This window comes from Betta splendens, chromosome 3 (assembly GCF_900634795.4).
Source record: "Betta splendens chromosome 3, fBetSpl5.4, whole genome shotgun sequence".
In the NCBI taxonomy this organism is placed as follows: domain Eukaryota; kingdom Metazoa; phylum Chordata; class Actinopteri; order Anabantiformes; family Osphronemidae; genus Betta; species Betta splendens.
Genome location: NC_040883.2, coordinates 16,971,505 through 16,989,537, shown reverse-complemented (window position 1 = coordinate 16,989,537; position 18,033 = coordinate 16,971,505). Strand labels below are relative to the sequence as shown.

Below are 18,033 nucleotides of genomic sequence, written 5' to 3'. Positions count from 1 at the left end.
AATAATACCTTCTGTTTTAAAATGTTTGTTAAAAGAAAACGAGAGAGAGAGAGAGAGATGCTTTGGCTTTTTGGTTTTTCCTTTTCAGCTGCAGACCATCGCAGTCATTTGATCAGAGCGGAGGGCAGCCAAAGGCCTCAGTATCTTGAGGATTACAACAAAAAAAGGCACAGTGTGACTGTTCCCTATGAGCCGCCCCAGGTATCACTGCCTCTCACTTCTGACCTTTCCCCTAACGTAGCAATTAAATGTTATCATTCTGTTGTGCCTCTCGTTCCGCTTTCACGGTTTGTCATCCCTGAAATTACCCGTGCACTAAACGACTACTATCCTGCATGTGTTTCAGCCGGGCTCAGAGATCACCACAATCCTGTTCAACTTCATGTGCAACAGCTCCTGCATGGGAGGCATGAACCGCGGACCCATCCTCACCATCCTGACCCTTGAGACTTCAGAGTACGTATGGTTTCATCTACCAGGATTGGTGTGAGCTGAAATGTATTTGGGCTGACCATTTTAAACGAAAAATAAAACAGACCAAACAGGCAAAAACATTTGATTAAATGCCAAAAGTTTATTTAATAATATAAAACAGTTATGAAATAAAGGAGTACAAGGCGCATTCCGTACAGTATAATTTAATCGGTACGCGTAAAGCAACAGAGGCAGGCGTAGAAAGAAATTGAATACGGCCCCTTTTTTTGTTTTTTTTTTAATCTTCATCAACGGGATTCTCGGCTCATCAAAACTTGACGCGAAGCAACTTTCGCAGCAGCGCCAGCATCAGTATCCCGCAGCGTTGGTTGTGGCTCTCGCTCCGCCGCGAGCCGCACACGACGCAGGGCATATCGTAGCCAAAGCCGACATGGCCTTCCACGGCCTCCTTCAGCATCAACTCGGGGAACGCCACGTAGCCCCTTCTGTAACGCTCCTTGCCTATCATTGCTTTCCGGACGCTTTCTCTGCCAGAGAACTTTTTCGCCAGGAAGTCGCACTCCTCCACTCCGGCAACGTGCACGTGATACACGTGCTCTCTCAGCATGTTGTCACCCGCTACGAAACGGGAAAGCCTGACGCCGCACGCATCACACACGTGAGTGTCTACGGTGTCCAGCTCATACGACATGCCTTCACGGCTGCCCAGCTCCCTGAACAGGTTGTCCGCAGTGCGAGGGCCGACCACGCTCCTCTCGCTCGGCCTTTTCGTGTACAGCAGAGGCTTGCGCCCGTAGTCGTCGTCCAGCTGGGTGTCGGTCAGGTACGTCGTGAATCTCTCGCAAACTTCTTTGCATCTGTCGCGGTGTCGTCTCCCCGCGCCGGCACAGATGACGCATCGCTTTACGTTTAGCAGGTAACATTTGCCACCGCTGGCAAATAAGAGGGCGTCCGGAAACGCCACCATGCCGTGGGCGAACCTGAGTTCGCCCAGGTCCAAGGCCAATTGATCCGGTGGCAGGTGGCCGTGTCTGTAATGAGCCTTGACGCGAGCACACCGTCCGTTGCTGGCCAGGATGTGTTTGTCCAACAAGTCCCTCAAGGCACCCTCAGAGGCCGGAGCGTTCCCACACAAACAGTCGCACTCCAGACCTCCGCCTAGGCCTCCTTCCGGGTCTGGGAATCCGCTATGATCCAACGGGCACGGGGTTCCCTCTTCTTCTACGCGAAGGCGCAGACAGTCTGTGGTCCGCTCGAGCCGCGGCTCGAACACCGCGCAGCCGTCGGTTTGCAGGTCACCTTCTTCTTGAGAGGCCATAGCGTTGGAACCTTTCGACGAGACTGTGGATAAACGCTCGTTCCAAGCTTGTCAGGTGAAGTGGTACTGCGACGTATTCTCTCTGCGACTTTTAAGGTTTGCCGCACCCCCCCCCCCGCAAACAGGCACCCAACCCAAAATCTGAACCGGCGAGGCATCCTCCAACCGGCTCATCGTCATCTCACCGCCAGACAACTCCTCCTGAACCGTCCTTCACTTTGTCCAACGTGAAAAAGTCCTCCGACCGGGGCAATTTATTCCCACCAGGAGAATCCTCCAACTCGGAAAAATCCTGGGAAATCGAGGGAAAACTTGTGAAAAATTGGAAATGAGGCGGCGACTGGTCAATGGGTTCCGCCGCAGCGCTCCTCACATTGAGACTGGTGGAATAGCGTTGACACAATAGCGCAGGCCTCAGTGCCCGCAGCAACCACGCTCCCCATACATGTAAAATAAAAAAGAAAAAAACACACACACACACACACACACACACACACACACACACACACACACACACACACACACACACACACACACACACACATTATTTGAATATTATCATATTATGAGGGAGAAAATAAAGACCAAATAAGCAAAACTTTTGATTAAATACTAAATATTTATTAAATATAAAACAGTAATCAAAGAAAGGGGTACACAATGCATTCATATGCACTCATATTCATATTCATATTAAAACCTCAGAGAGACCGAAATCATCTCACCACCAGAGAACTCGGGAACCGTTCTCCACTTTATCCTACGTGAAAAATCCTCCAACGTGGCAGTTTATCCCACCGGAAGGATTCCTCCAACGCGGTGACGATTCCTCCAACTTGGAAACTCGGTGTTTGTGTGTGTGTGTGTGTGTGTGTGTGTGTGTGTGCTTTCACCTGCAAATTATTTCACCACGACCCTCACATTCCGCATCCTCCCTAGGTCCAACACGACCCCATGCTCCACGCGCGCGCGCACACACACACACACACACACACACACACACACACAGATTGATTATTATATTATATATATAAAATATTATATATTGAGGGAGAAAATAAAGACCAAATAAGCAAAACTTTTGATTAAATGCTAAATATTTATTGAATATAAAACAGTAATCAAAGAAAGGGGTACACAATGCATTCATATGCACTCATATTCATATTCATATTAGAATTCACATCACACGTATTCCAAATAATCCAAAGGTGTCCGGACACCTTAATCGGCACACGTAACGACAGAGGCTGGCGGGGCGGGGAGAAGCTCGATACAGCCGGCGATGTGAGCCAAGAGTTCAGAGACAGACTTGAACGGGACTCTCCTAGAGCCATTCACGAGCACGTATTGGAAACCGCGCGGGGTCGAACAAAACAAAACGCTCCGAGTACACTCGTCGGTAGCGATGTCAAACAGGTATCCCGCGTCGTAGCCGCCCATATAACAAAAGACTATCCCCGCGTTCGGCTTCACCTCGGGCAGCTTTTCCGGATAGGCGTACAGCCCCCACCAGGTGTCGCCCAGTGTCGTTATCGCGCCGCGCACCTCACTCAGCAACCTCGTGGCAGACAGATCCTCAAAGCGCACTCCGTCTTCCTGGGGGGGACTCAGAAGCCTGGCGCGGTCCTCGGCGATAACTTCGCCGATCAGCCTCACGAGGTCCAACGCCGTCCCGTAAGGGTCGGACCAATATGGGGCGGTGGCGTCCATGACCGTGTCGTCGCGAGCCACCGGCTCGAAGAGGATCTTGTAGACTCCATTGTAAACCACCAGAGAGAAAAATTTCAGACCCCTCACGGTCTTGATTGCACCCCAAAGAACAACGCCGTCCCCCGACTCTTTCCGGGGACTTGGGATGCAGTCGGCCAGCAAAACTATTCCCTCGCACGGTGTAACGCGCGCGCGACACAGATGCACCAGCCCCTTGCCGGGCGAGGCCCAGATCTTCCCGGTTAGGACCTCCATTTCCTCCCAGGTGGCGTTCAGGAGCGCCCAATTTCCCACGGGTCTGTGTTGCGAGACGTGAGGATGCGCGTCTCGCCAGACAGCGAACTTGTCATTGTCTCTGGCTTTTCCAGTGCCTTTAGAGAAGGTCTCTAAGATCTGAGCGACGGCGACGAGCTCCGGTCCGTTAGAGAAGTTAGAGGTCTCTGCGTCTATGTCGGTGAGCTCTGTTCAGTTTAGAGGGACGGGAAGAGTAGCCATCCTCTTCTGTCTTCTGTGGGGTTTATATGACGCCGACCGTGGGAAGGTGGCAGGTCTGACCGGGGGTCCGATCCCCGACCCTAACCTTGTTTTTGTTTTGTTTTTTCGTATTCTCTGGCACCACATCTCCATCGCTGCCAGAGGCATCAAACCAAAATCATCTCACCACGAAAGAACTCGGAGCCGTTCTCCACTTTATCCAACGTGAAAAATCCTCCAAACTCCTCCAAGTTTATCCCACCAGAAGGATTTCTCCAACAAAAAAAAACATCTAACCTGGGGGGGGGGGGGGATGACTTATTTCACCACCACTCTCACGTCCCTCAACAAGACCCCACACGCACGCACGCACACACACACGCACGCACACACGCACGCACACACACACACACACACACACACACCTTCTCCACTTTATCCAACATGAAAAATCCTCCAACCTGGCAGTTTATCCCACCTGAAGGATTCCTCCAACGTGGTGGGAAAAAAATCATCTAACCTGGGTTCGTCCAACGTGAAAAATCCTCCAACGCGGCAGTTTATCCCACCAAAAGGATTCCTCCAACGTGGTGGAGATTCCTCCAACTTGGAAACAAGACCCCACACGCACGCACCCACACGCACGCACCCACACACACACACACACACACACACACACACACACACACACACACACACACACACACACACACACACACACTTTCTCCACTGTATCCAACGTGAAAATCCTCCAACACGGCAGTTTATCCCACCAGAAGGATTCCTCCAACGTGGTGGGAAAAAAATCATCTAACCTGGGTTTCTCCAACGTGAAAAATCCTCCAACACGGCAGTTTATCCCACCAGAAGGATTCCTTCAGCGTGGTGGGAAAAAATCATCTAACCTGGGGAGAGAGTCGGGACCTGTCACCGGTTCGTCCAACTTGAAAAATCCTCCAACCTGGCAGTTTATCCCACCAGAAGGATTCCTCCAGCGTGGTGGGAAAAAATCATCTAACCTGGGTTTGTCCAACGTGAAAAATCCTCCAACGCGGCAGTTTATCCCACCAGAAGGATTCCTTCAGCGTGGTGGGAAAAAATCATCTAACCTGGGGGGAGAGTCGGGACCTGTCACCGGTTCGTCCAACTTGAAAAATCCTTCAACCTGGCAGTTTATCCCACCAGAAGGATGCCTCCAACGTGGTGGAGATTCCTCCAACTTGGAAACAAGACCCCACACGCACGCACACACACACGCACGCACACACGCACGCACACACACACACACACACACACTTTCTCCACTTTATCCAACGTGAAAAATCCTCCAACGCGGCAGTTTATCCCACCAGAAGGATTCCTCCAGCGTGGTGGGAAAAAATCATCTAACCTGGGTTTGTCCAACGTGAAAAATCCTCCAACGTGGCAGTTTATCCCACCAGAAGGATGCCTCCAACGTGGTGGAGATTCCTCCAACTTGGAAACAAGACCCCACACGCACGCACGCACACACACACACACACACACACACACACACACACACACACACACACACACACACACACTTTCTCCACTTTATCCAACGTGAAAAATCCTCCAACGCGGCAGTTTATCCCACCAGAAGGATTCCTCCAGCGTGGTGGGAAAAAATCATCTAACCTGGGTTTGTCCAACGTGAAAAATCCTCCAACGTGGCAGTTTATCCCACCAGAAGGATTCCTCCAACGTGGTGGAGATTCCTCCAACTTGGAAACTTGTGTTTGTGTGTGCTTTCACCTGCAAATTATTTCACCACCCTCACGTAGCTTGGACTAAAAACAAACAAAAAAAGAGAAAACCGGTCTTACTTATGAGTTGGTGTTAGGGAGACGCTTGCGTGCCCGCGTTTCCTGCATGCTTGCGTGCCTGACCCCCTGCTCATTGGCCTGCCTGCCTGCCTGCCAGCCTGCCAGCTTGTCTGCCAGCTTTGCGCTCTCTCTTCATGGCCGCTGCTCGTTTCACCGCCGCACAGGTTCTAGAGCAGATTTTTTTAAGCCAATCTAATGACGACTCTGAACCAGAAGAGGAATCTGAGGAAGACGTGTCAAGTGAAGAAGAGAAAGAAAAAGGAGAAGCAGAAGAAGCAGATACAGCAGGACCAGAAACAGATGAAGGACAAAAAGACAGCGAGGGATGTGATCTAAGGCTGGACACTTCAGATGAAGAAGTTGATGATGAAGAATATAATGATGATGATGATGATGAAGAAGTTGATGATGAAGAATATAATGATGATGATGATGATGAAGATGATGATGAAATAATAGAAAATGTGCAAAGACTGGAGCAAATAGAACTCGAGGATGAGGATGAAGAAGAAGAAAAAGAAGAAGAAGAAGAAGATAAAACTTTTATCTCTAAAGACGGGAAAATAAAATGGTCCTCCGCTGCGTTTCGCAACGGCGAGGAAGCGAGGAACGTCCCTCTTAGTCCTCTTTCTGCCCAGGGACCCACAGAGTACGCGGCGGCTCAGGCGGTCGACTTTGAATCGACCTTCCGCATGTTTGTGACCCCGGCGGTGGAAAGGATCGTCCTGGAGAACACCAACCTGGAGGGCTCTCGAAAGCTCGGGAGCGCCTGGAAGGGCATGGACGAGGTCGACCTGCGAGCCTACTTGGGCCTCCTGATTTTGTCCGGCGTCTACAGGTCCCGAGGGGAGGCCGTGGCCAGCCTGTGGGACGCCGAGAGCGGCAGGGCCATTTTTCGCGCCACGATGTCGCTCAAGTTGTTTCACGCTTACTCGAAGCTGTTGCGTTTCGACGATCGCCAAACGAGACCCGCCAGGCGAGCGACGGACAAACTGGCAGCCGTGAGAGAGGTCTGGGACGCGTGGGTGGAGCGGCTGCCCAGCCTCTACGACCCGGGTCCTAACGTGATGGTGGACGAGCAACTGGTACCTTTCAGAGGTAAAGCAAAAAAAAAAAAAAAAAAAAAAACATGCAGACACAGACACAGACATACAAACACAGGCAGACACACACACACACACACACACACACGCAGACATGCAGACACAGGCACAGACACACACACACATACACACACAGGCACATAGACACAAAAAAATATATTTTTAAAAATCTCACCTTTATTTTTTGTAGGTCGTTGCTCTTTCAGACAGTACATGCCTAGCAAGCCAGCAAAATACGGCCTCAAGTTTTGGGTGGCGTGCGACGCCAAGTCCAGCTACGCTTGGAAGATGCAGCTTTACACAGGCAAGCCAGGAGGAGGAGGAGGAGGAGGAGGAGGAGGAGGAGGAGAAAAGAGAGCTTCTGAAAAAAAGCAGGGCCAGCGGGTCGTGCTGGACGTCACAGAAGGGCTCGCCGGGCCTCGCAACGTGACGTGCGACAACTTTTTCACTTCCTACGAACTGGGCCAGCGGCTCCTGCGCAGGGAGCTCACCATGCTCGGTACGGTTCGCAAGAACAAGCCGGAATTGCCGCCGGCGCTCCTCTCGGTCAAGGGCAGGAGCGCCTTCTCCTCCGCGTTTGCCTTCACTCCCAGCACCGTCCTGGTGTCCTACGTGCCCAAGAAAAACAAAAACGTGATCCTGATGAGCACGCTACACTCGGCCGCCACGGCCGCCGACGACGTCCTCCTCGTCGACGCAGGACGGCGGGACAAAAAGCCCTTTGCCGTCCTAGACTACAACGCCACCAAGGGAGGCGTAGACAACCTGGACAAGGTGATAGGAACCTACAGCTGCAGGAGAAAGACGGCGCGCTGGCCCGTGGCGGTGTTTCACAACGTCCTAGACGTGTCTTGCTACAACGCTTTCGTCGTGTGGCGGGAGGCCCACCCGGACTGGATGCCCGGCAACCGCAGCAAGAGGAGGGTGTTTCTAGAGCAGCTGGGCAAGGCGCTCGTGACTCCTCTCATCCGCAGAAGGCGCCATCCGCCTCGCGGCGAAGCGTCCGCCTCGCTCGTGCGGACGCTTCAGAAGGGGGTTCGGGACACCCGTGCGGGTCCTCCTCCCGCTCCCTGTCCTGCTCTTCCGGACTCGGGGCAGCAGCAACAGCAGCAGGAGCAGCAGGAGCAGCAGGAGCAGCAGCAGCAGCAGCAGCAGCAGCAGCGGCAGGCCCTCACCGCAGACCTCGTCTGGGGTGAAGACGGGGACGATGAGGGTGACGGAGGAGAACACGACGGCCTCGGTTCCACCGCTAGCGACCGGGCGCAAAAGGGCAAGAGGAAAAGGTGTCAAATTTGTCCGCGCGCGAGGGACCGCAAAACAAACAACGTTTGCCATCGGTGCGAGAGATACATCTGCCACAGACATTTGCTCTTCTGCTGTTCAGACTGCGCCCCTCGCTCCTGAAGATAATTTGTTTGTTCATTAGCAAATGAAATAATAATAATAATAATAATAATAATAATAATAATCATAATACTAATAATATTCCGTGTGTTTTATACTATTGTTGATGTTTTTGTTGTTGTCAGTGTAGTAACACTATTTACAAACAAAGTGTAACATGTAAAAGAAAAATAATTAATAAAATAAAGCAAAAGCATTTGAATTAGGGTATTTTGGTTTTTTTTCTCCAACCTGGGAAGTTTCCAACTTGGAAACACACAACGTCACGGCCCTCCTTGTATTCCCACACACACACACACACACACACACACACACACACACACACACACACACACACACACACACACACACACACACACACACACACACAAATTCTCCAGACAGAGATTCTCCATCCTCCAACCTGTGGATCCTCCTAACCTGCACGTTCGCTTTCCTCCTGGGGTCCGGCGTGACCCCCACCTCCCTCCTCCTAACCTGCACGTTCTGTGTCCTCGTGGGGTCTGGCGTGACCCCCCCCCCCCCCCTCTCTCTTCTCCTAACCTGCACTTTCTGTGTCCTCGTGGGGTCCGGCGTGACCCCCAGCTACCTCCTCTTAACCTGCACGTTCTGTGTCCTCGTGGGGTCTGGCGTGACCCCCTCCTCCCTCCTCCTAACCTGCATGTTCGCTTTCCTCCTGGGGTCTGGCGTGACCCCCACCTCCCTCCTCCTAACCTGCACGTTCTGTGTCCTCGTGGGGTCTGGCGTGACCCCCTCCTCCCTCCTCCTAACCTGCACGTTCGCTTTCCTCCTGGGGTCCGGCGTGACCCCCTCCTCCCTCCTCCCAACCTGCACGTTCGCTTTCCTCCTGGGGTCCGGCGTGACCCCCTCCTCCCTCCTCCCAACCTGCACGTTCGCTTTCCTCCTGGGGTCCGGCGTGACCCCCACCTCTCTCCTCCTAACCTGCACTTTCTGTGTCCTCGTGGGGTCCGGCGTGACCCCCAGCTACCTCCTCCTAACCTGCACTTTCTGTGCACTCGTGGGGTCTGGCGTGACCCCCAGCTACCTCCTCCTAACCTGCACTTTCTGTGCACTCGTGGGGTCTGGCGTGACCCCCACCTCCCTCCTCCTAACCTGCACTTTCTGTGTCCTTGTGGGGTCCGGCGTGACCCCCACCTCTCTCCTCCTAACCTGCACTTTCTGTGTCCTCGTGGGGTCCGGCGTGACCCCCACCTCACTCCTCCCAACCTGCACGTTCGCTTTCCTCCTGGGGTCCGGCGTGACCCCCTCCTCCCTCCTCCTAACCTGCACGTTCTGTGTCCTCGTGGGGTCTGGCGTGACCCCCACCTCCCTCCTCCCAACCTGCACGTTCGCTTTCCTCCTGGGGTCTGGCGTGACCCCCTCCTCCCTCCTCCTAACCTGCACGTTCGCTTTCCTCCTGGGGTCTGGCGTGACCCCCTCCTCCCTCCTCCTAACCTGTACGTTCGCTTTCCTCCTGGGGTCCGGCGTGACCCCCTCCTCCCTCCTCCTAACCTGCACGTTCGCTTTCCTCCTGGGGTCTGGCGTGACCCCCTCCTCCCTCCTCCTTACCTGCACGTTCGCTTTCCTCCTGGGGTCTGGCATGACCCCCACCTCCCTCCTCCCAACCTGCACGTTCGCTTTCCTCCTGGGGTCTGGCGTGACCCCCACCTCCCTCCTCCTAACCTGCACGTTCGCTTTCCTCCTGGGGTCCGGCGTGACCCCCAGCTACCTCCTCCTAACCTGCACTTTCTGTGTCCTCGTGGGGTCCGACGTGACCCCCTCCTCCCTCCTCCCAACCTGCACTTTCGGTGTCCTCGTGGGGTCCGGCGTGACCCCGACCACCACCCCCCACTGCACATCCTCACCCACTTGTGGGGTCAGATGTAAAACCCTCCTCCGTTGCCCTCGTGGGGTCTAAAAATGAGAGCTGCGTGAGGGTTAAAAGCATATTTCAAGTTTCTAAACCACCAGTGCTGAGAAACTGGAGGGGGGTGTTTTTAAAACGCACATCCATAGGCTAGGGGACATACTCCCGGGTACCCACACGGACCCCCTTGCATTGAACAAGCCTAACTTCTGTTGTATGTTTTTTTTTTAGTTTAGCTTTCAAGTAAATACAATTGTGCGGTCTAACTTTTTATGCTCCTGTGTTGTCATTTCATCGCTTTGTGAACAGACAGACATGGGGAGTTGGCTTTCAGTCCTGTCTGCTATTTCCACTCCTGCTATTTTCCCAATATTCTACACAATAAAAGTCAATGAACACAAGCACAAGATGTGACACACACAAGATCTTTAATCAAACACAGACATAAGAAACATTGAAACGAGTTTAAACAGACAATCATTCCTTCTATCACTCTGACAATTTCCCAGATCTCTTGTTTTTGTTCCTCTGCATGCAGACAGGTCTTTTCCACTTGATTTTAGCCTTTGTCCCAAGCTGCTGTTGACCAGAATCCAGCTTCTGACAATTCAGTCGTCGTGTCTTTGTCACATATTCGTTGAGTAGCTTTTCGTAATTGACTTGAGAATATTTTGCACGTTTCTTGTAGTGTTTTTCCAGAGCTTCGCGTTTCCATTGTAGGTTAACAATACTGGTTATGGGAGCGTGGCCAAACTGCACCAGAGCATCATAAGAACGCTCAGTGCCAGCTCTGACAACTTTATCGACAAAGTCTCTCCTGAGCGCTGTCCCGCAGTGCAAGCAGTTCCAGAATTTGTGAGAAGGGCATGTATGCCGAAGCTCCTGTTGCTGCAGAATCCACTGTTGCTGCGGCTGCTGCTGCTGCTGCTGCTGCTGCTGTTGTTGACGATGATCTGTGATCGCCGGAGGCAAGCAGGAGCTCAGGGTCTCGGGACAATCTGAAGCCCAAGTGATCTTGGTCAAACACGTAGATACCGTCACAGGCCATGTCTTCTGGCGAGTCTCCCATTCGCACGTATCCATGACTTAGCTGGCGTAGCGTGCAGTAGGCGGTGATGTGTGAGAATAACCATATGAGGGAAGCTATCTTTCTGTTATAGGTGGTTGGTTGAACAGTTTTTTTCAACTGTAGCTCAACTCCCTCGTTTAGCGGCAAATCAATCATAGAGACTCTTTTGGAAGTGGACACGTTCTTCACCAGGCTCGACGCGGTCTCAATGGGAAAGCCTGAAGCTATCAAGTGCTTGAACAACACCACTCTCTCTGCCGTAAAGTTGTACCTCTTTGTGTACCTGCGTACGGGGCCGATCATCGCCATGCACACATATGAGAGCAGCGTGTCGTTGGTGCCAGTTGAGGCCGTGGACCTCAGGCTCATTCTCAGCTCTTCTAGTTTGAGCTGAGCTCGACGCGTGTCCCCTTGGGCCTCAGGGTACCGCTCCGATAGAAGCCGAGCTCTCTCACGGCTCCGGTTCAGTGAGCCGTAAAATTGGTAGAGACAACGCAGGGGGTATGAGCTCAGATACCTGGGCGCCTCCAGTTCCTCCAGCGTGCGGCTGTGTGATTTGAGTTGGTGAAATATTTCTTTACCCAGTGTTTTTTGCTTGACTATCTCATCCCGCCTTTTGAGCGATTCCAGTTGATCGAGAAACTTAGCTGTTTTCAAGCCTGTGCCGGTATCATCTTTGGTTGAGTCGCCGCTGGTCAGAAACACGCTGCCGCAGGTTCCGGCTCGCACCATTTCACCACTGTCGTCAACGCAGAGTTCGCAGTCTTCCCCAGGGGCCTCTTTTTGTCCAGACACAAAGTGCTCATGTCTGAGCGTAAAGTGGTAGCAGGAAATGTTTCTCTTCACTTCTTGCCAAGTGTCAACCGTGATCTCTGCTTCAAAGTAACACTCAGGACACTCCTTGGTGTCCATCGCGAGCTGTGGCATCACGGGGTACCTGAGCATGAGTGAAAAAAAATCCTGCAGCGAGTCCAGGGTGTTCAGGGACTCTTCCTGAGAGCAGGTAATAAAATCTCTGTTGAGTTTGGAGTACAGCTCCACGGCTTCCGACAGCGTCAGCGGTTGATTTGGTATTTTAGGTATAGAGTGAACATTCTCTACGCCTCGTGCGGTGAGCCACACTGTGTATTCGTTTACCTGTTCATCTCCAGGTTCGCCGGGTGTTGAGCACGAACGTTTGGGTTCCTCAAAGGTGTCCACAAAGTGTTTCAGCGGCCCAGGGTCCAGCTCTCCCAGCATCCTTGCTCTGCAAGCCAAGTCGTACAGCTCAATCACTCTCATCCTCTGGTCTTTGCGAGACTCAACGTCAGGGCCTCAAGCGCCCCTGGAGCAACCGCGTCTGCAATGTGTCTCTGGGATTGCCACTCGGCTAGACACACCATGAGTCCTATCCATCTGGGGTCCTGTGAACACGTGGGGTGTTTCACGTCGCTTCTATTGTAAACCGACGGCCAGAGTCTCGTTAGTTGAGCAAAGGCAGCTACGCCGGTCTCACGTGTGAACTTCTCGGGCGAGGCGTAATGTGACAATGTAAACTGTCCAGTATCAGTCCAAGACTGACATGCCTCTCTCTCTAGGCTGAGAGGCCAATCCCTAAATGCATAGGCCAGCGCACCTGCTCTCTGTCTACGGCCGGTTGTCGCAATGACACAGCGACTGATCTCACGAGCCACTTTCAGCATCTCCTCTCTCCCCTGCCGCACCACAAACACAATTTTGGGCCGGCTAGGGTGCGCACTGGGCGACAGTCTGTCAGCTAGGGCGAGAGTTGCCATCGCAAGGTTAAGAATCCTGTTTCCCGTGGTGTCAGACGAGTGGCACTCAAACACGGGTTTCAGGCCGCACCCGAACAACAACACGGTACAAATGTCATAAGTCAGGGACAAGAACATGTGAGGTTTGTAATACCTTACAAGCTTGCCATTGTCATCCAATCTCATCTCAATTTGGTTGTTTTCGTTGTGTAAAGGTTCAAAAAACACGTGTCCTTCACTGCAAGGTAAACTGGGGACAAGTTCAATTTGGAGACGAGAATTGAGTATGATGAAACTGGAAACTCCCATCTCACGCCACTCACAGTTGACAGTGATGGGTTTCAGGGATTTTTCTTCTTCTTGTTCTTGTTCTTGTTCTTCTTCTTCTTTTTCTTCATTTTCACTTTCTACTCCAGCCGTGTCACTTTGCCAATCAGAATCAGTCTCCTCAGACTCACCACCTTTGTTTTTGATCTCAATGTTCAGGTTTTCTTTATGGCATTCAGGCGAGTTGAATTCAGCTGAGCTAGTGACTTCCACGCAGCCTTGTCTGGCAAGAGATTCCTTTACATCAATCAGGTACCAAAACCTGTCTCTCCTTGCTATCAATTTCCCATCAGAGGACCTCTTCCAGTCTCCAGACCGATTTGTTTTCCTTCCGCTGCACCATCCTTCATTGTCACGTGCAAGAGCCACTGTGAAATCAGTTCTCCCCGATTCCCATCTGTACCTAAGTTCAGCCACTTTGGAGCAAAAGGAACCGGGGTCCCTCCTTGACCACGGCAGTGGTCTCTTCCAGGTCTCTGGGCCTCGGATTCCCTTTGGCAGACCGTGGAGCTTGCAGTACTCTTTGAGTGAGCGATCACAGCGAACGTGCACCTCGGCGCAGCCGTGAATCTCCTGTCTGCTCGTGTTGTCGTCCACTGGAGTCCTGATGACGGCGTGCACCCCCGGCTGCCCTCTCATCTGAGACACTTTCAAGGTCTCCGGGTTTGAATGTAACACCAGGTTGCCGGCAGAGTTGACGCGCGTGATCTCCTGGGATCTAGCTAGCAAAACAGTCACATCCGCCCCGTCTCCACAAGGCTCTTGGCAGGACACCAGGTAGCCCGAGCTGCTTGTTTTCAGAACATCTAAACCGGGCGGTAAAGTGTGAGTCCAGGTCTCTGTCACAAAGTCTGCCTCGGGTGTAAACACGGTCACCGTTCGTGATCTGAAAGGTCCAGTAGCTCCAGCAAACCAGGCCAATGCCCGCTGCAAATATTTGTACAGCCCGGTTTGGAGGCACTTTATCTCCAACTCTAGGTGTACCTCTCCAGAGAGCATTCTACTCGCCAGGGCTGCGATAAACTCTGAGGCCGAGCACACCTCACTGTTGAAGACCAGCATGTCATCCGGCGTGTCAGCACAGCGGGAGGAAGCGTACCACTGTCCGTTCCCGACTATGACTATCAGATTAGCGATAGGCACCAGAGCGTGACAAGCGAACGCGCGCAAGTCCTTTGTTGGTTACCTTACAAACACCTCTGGTCCACACTTTTTCAGTGGGGCACGCGAGTACTCTGGAACAGAGAATGTCAAAACCTCGCCACGCCACAGGGTCTTTGATTTGAGCCGTACGAGAGTCCAGCTCCATGCGACAGAGCTCATCGAGGCAGTCTGCCGTTGTTGCCCTCGTGAAACTGACAGGAGGAGCGAGGCAGAGCCACTTTACTGTGGCCTCGCCGGAAGCCCGGCGCCCTATTGCAGTCAGGCTCTCGGACAGCGGGTACTGCAGCTCCCAGTCTCTATCTTGACAGTCTGGAGATTTTCTGAACGTCCACCGAGCTCCTATGAGTTTATGCCAGGATCTCTCGTTTGCCTCAAAGCCCTCCAGGGGATCCCGTGCTCCGCTACGCATAAAAATGGCATCAATGACTGTTTTCTTGTTGCTACACTTTATTCGGTCTCCCTCGGCTATCAAATCTGGATCGGGCCACTCTGGGTCCTCATTGAGCAGCACGTCGGTTCGGTACAAGGAGCTGCTCTGTACCACCACAGCAACAGACTCCAGTTTCTGCACCAAGGGCCCGCTGTGCCTCAGGTAGAACAGAGGAGACTCAGACGCAAACGCTATGGTGTGGCCATCCACCACCGTAGTGCCCGGGTGCCGGTTGACGTCGCGGGACCGACTCACTAGCCGGAGGAACGTCCAGTCACCCAGACTGGTCTTGACCCTGTTAGGGAAACATTCTACCTTCTCAAATTCAAACACGGGGCCGAGCGTCCCAGAATAGGCTCGCAGGAGGAGCTCCTCTTCGTCTCCGCGAGGCAGCAGCTCGCAACCTTCCAGCAGCTCGCAGGGATCCACTGGCGTCGGGTGACAACACCTCGAGAGCAGAGGTGCCAATCTGTGATCCTGGGCGCACAAGAAGGCTCCGATCGTGTTGGTCCTCAGTCTCTGCGTGTGGTGGAACGGAGCGTCGGTGCCCCGCGTCCACACCGACGCTCCCCTGTGTCTGGTGAGGGTGATTAACTTGTGTGCAGGGAAGCAGTTGACCCGGCAACTCTGCGCCAAATGGCTCAGCAAAGCGTACACGGGTGACAGCCGACCCCTGCCGTGCAAGGTGAACTCGTAGTCCAGCATCAGATCTCCAAACTTCATGTCCGGCACGCAAGGATGCACAGACCTGTAGAACCAACTCAGACATGCGCTCACGTCAAAGTTCTTCTCTGCGCCACAAGTGACAGATACTCTGGCGCAGTGTCCCAGCAGCACAGCCTCATCCAAGCACGCCTCGTAGACCGAGCCGCATTCGCCCCCGTGCCTGTCAGCCCTGGCAACAGCGTAAGGACTGGGGGAAGATTTGACGATGAGGTTGAGATTGTACTCTGGCAGCGGGTAGGATAATGCGTCCGCTTCGCTCTCCTCCAAATCGGCCTGTCTCGCTACCTCGATTGAAGGAAAAAACTCTCCGTCACCAATGGTGCAGTGTACGGCTGAGGGGGACCTTTGCCCCTGCGAACGGAATCGAGAGCTCCTGCACAGGGGCTCTTCACGACGGACATTTCTCAAGGCGGGCTCGTCCATCTCAAGGTCAAACATCCACTGATGGGTTTTTTTGCGACAGGCCCTGAAAAGACGAGAGAGCTTCTGCTCCTCGTAGCCTCTGGCGTTCTCGCTACGGATGGCCTGCTCTATCCTGGACATTTCTAGGCGGGAGCCGCAGTGGCCGGTCCCCTTTGTTTCAGAAGACTCGGGAGAGTAATTGAGTTGAAAGAAGCAGCCGTCGCGATGCCACGGCAGCAGGGCATCCTGGGATCCTCGACCCGGCACGATGACACACAAGTCGTCCGTGAGCAACGTGGGTTTTCCTAGCCAGCGGGGCTCTGGCTGAACCCCGTTGGTGTTTGGTATCTTCAAGACGGCTCTGGCGCACCCGTGCTTCGTGTCGAACAGGCCGCAAGCCCTCAGTATTTTCAAGTTGAGCAGGCCCAGCGTCCGTATCCCGATTGTGATCCACTTAAAACTTGCATCGCCGCCCCTTCCGCGCCCAAACAGGACCGAATGTCCCGTTCTCTGACCGACCCCCGGAGAGGCACGGATGAGTCTGGATAGGTTTGACAAAGCCCTGTCGTCGCCCTCTGTGTCCTCATGTTCCTCGCTAGAGTTTTGGTGGTGGTTTTGGTAATGTTTGGGATGGTGATTACCCTCAAAGCCCCTTTCCCTTTGCTTCTCTCTCTCGCCAGAGTCCTCTCTTTCATTCCCGTCCCACTCATCCTCCCTGCTCGCGACGCTGCCTTCTTCACCTCTGTCCTCGCATTCCTCCACGTCAGAGTCCTCCACACTCGCCTCGCTGTGGGCTAATCGGTCTGTGATGCGTAAAATTTCATCTTTCAGGTCTGCTCGCATTATCTTCTCACCGAGGGAGAGCTTCAAACCGCCCAGCCCAGAGTGCACGGTCGGGTTTGCTGCTACAAGCTTTCTGAGTTCTGTGAGAACAGAATGAGATTTCACTTCCCAACTGATGAAATTTGCCTCCGAGGGCACAAAGGACTCTTCCAGACACATGTAAGACAAAAGCAGGGCTTGGGACTCTCTGAGGCTCAGCGAGGACACAAACGACAGCTGCACGGGGCCGCTCACTTTGCGTGACTTCTCGGCGGTGAGCTGATCAAAGGCATTAAACGCATACAAAACTGCGACACACGCTGGAAATCCTAGCACACGTGGGCCAATGACATCCATGGTCCCAGGTAGCAGACACACAGATTGATTGAAGAGGTGAATCTTTGACCTGAACCCTTTAGGCAGAACCCTGTCATAGGCAGCGCTCCTTAGGACCTGTAGCGTCGGCACCTCTTTGGATCTGCAATGAGCCGTTTTCCCACGCTGCTCCTCTGCACTTTGAGGCTTGCAAAGAATCACTGCGGGCGGCACGCCTGGGAGACCCCTCTCGACTCTGAACAGCGAGTGTCCACAAGGAAACCATTCCGTTATGTGCCCGCCGGGAGCCGGGAGCGTACGTCTGCCGTTGGTCTTTAGCTGGGCCGGATCGATGACCACGCTGGCTCTCTCCTTTGGCACGATGAGCACAGCATCTCTCAACAAATGCCTCAGCACCACCACGTTCTCATTCTCGGCTAGGATGGCGAACGCCGAGGGAAGTCTGGTCACGTCTCGGAGGGACGCCAGGCCCTCGCGAATGCAGCACCCACGGGGTCCGCTGTCGTCATCTGCATCACAAGGAAGATCCTTAGGTTCAGCTGATTGCCCCCAGGGGCCGCGGAAATCCAGCGGCTTAGAGCCCAGCTTCAGAGGCTCCAGGTCTCTCAAGTCTAACGCTCTCGCCGCGTCGGGCAGAACGCATTTCAGTTTAAATTCCAGCCCCAGGTTGGGGTCACCCATGGCCAGAGCGCACAGCGTGTGAATTATCTCCTGTCTGCAGCCTTCGTCAAAAATCAAACGGACCCCGGTCTTCCACGAGGCCACCAGTGTATACAGGGAGAGGCCGTCCGTCGTGTAGATGTAACCACTTTCCACTTTCAGGCCTCGAATGTCACGCTCCT

At 53.3% G+C, this 18,033-nt stretch overlaps 2 protein-coding genes across 3 annotated transcripts in view; both read left to right on the top strand.

Moving 5' to 3' along the window:
• Nucleotides 1-18,033, top strand: part of acsf3 (acyl-CoA synthetase family member 3) — a 90,327-nt gene that overhangs the window by 51,701 nt on the left and 20,593 nt on the right. The window lies entirely within an intron of this gene.
• LOC129603870 (piggyBac transposable element-derived protein 4-like) lies at nucleotides 5,247-8,513 on the top strand. Its single transcript, XM_055507260.1, has 2 exons — nucleotides 5,247-6,885; nucleotides 7,081-8,513. The coding sequence occupies exons 1-2, from the start codon at nucleotides 5,922-5,924 to the stop codon at nucleotides 8,292-8,294; spliced, it is 2,178 nt and encodes a 725-aa protein (XP_055363235.1). The 5' UTR covers nucleotides 5,247-5,921; the 3' UTR covers nucleotides 8,295-8,513.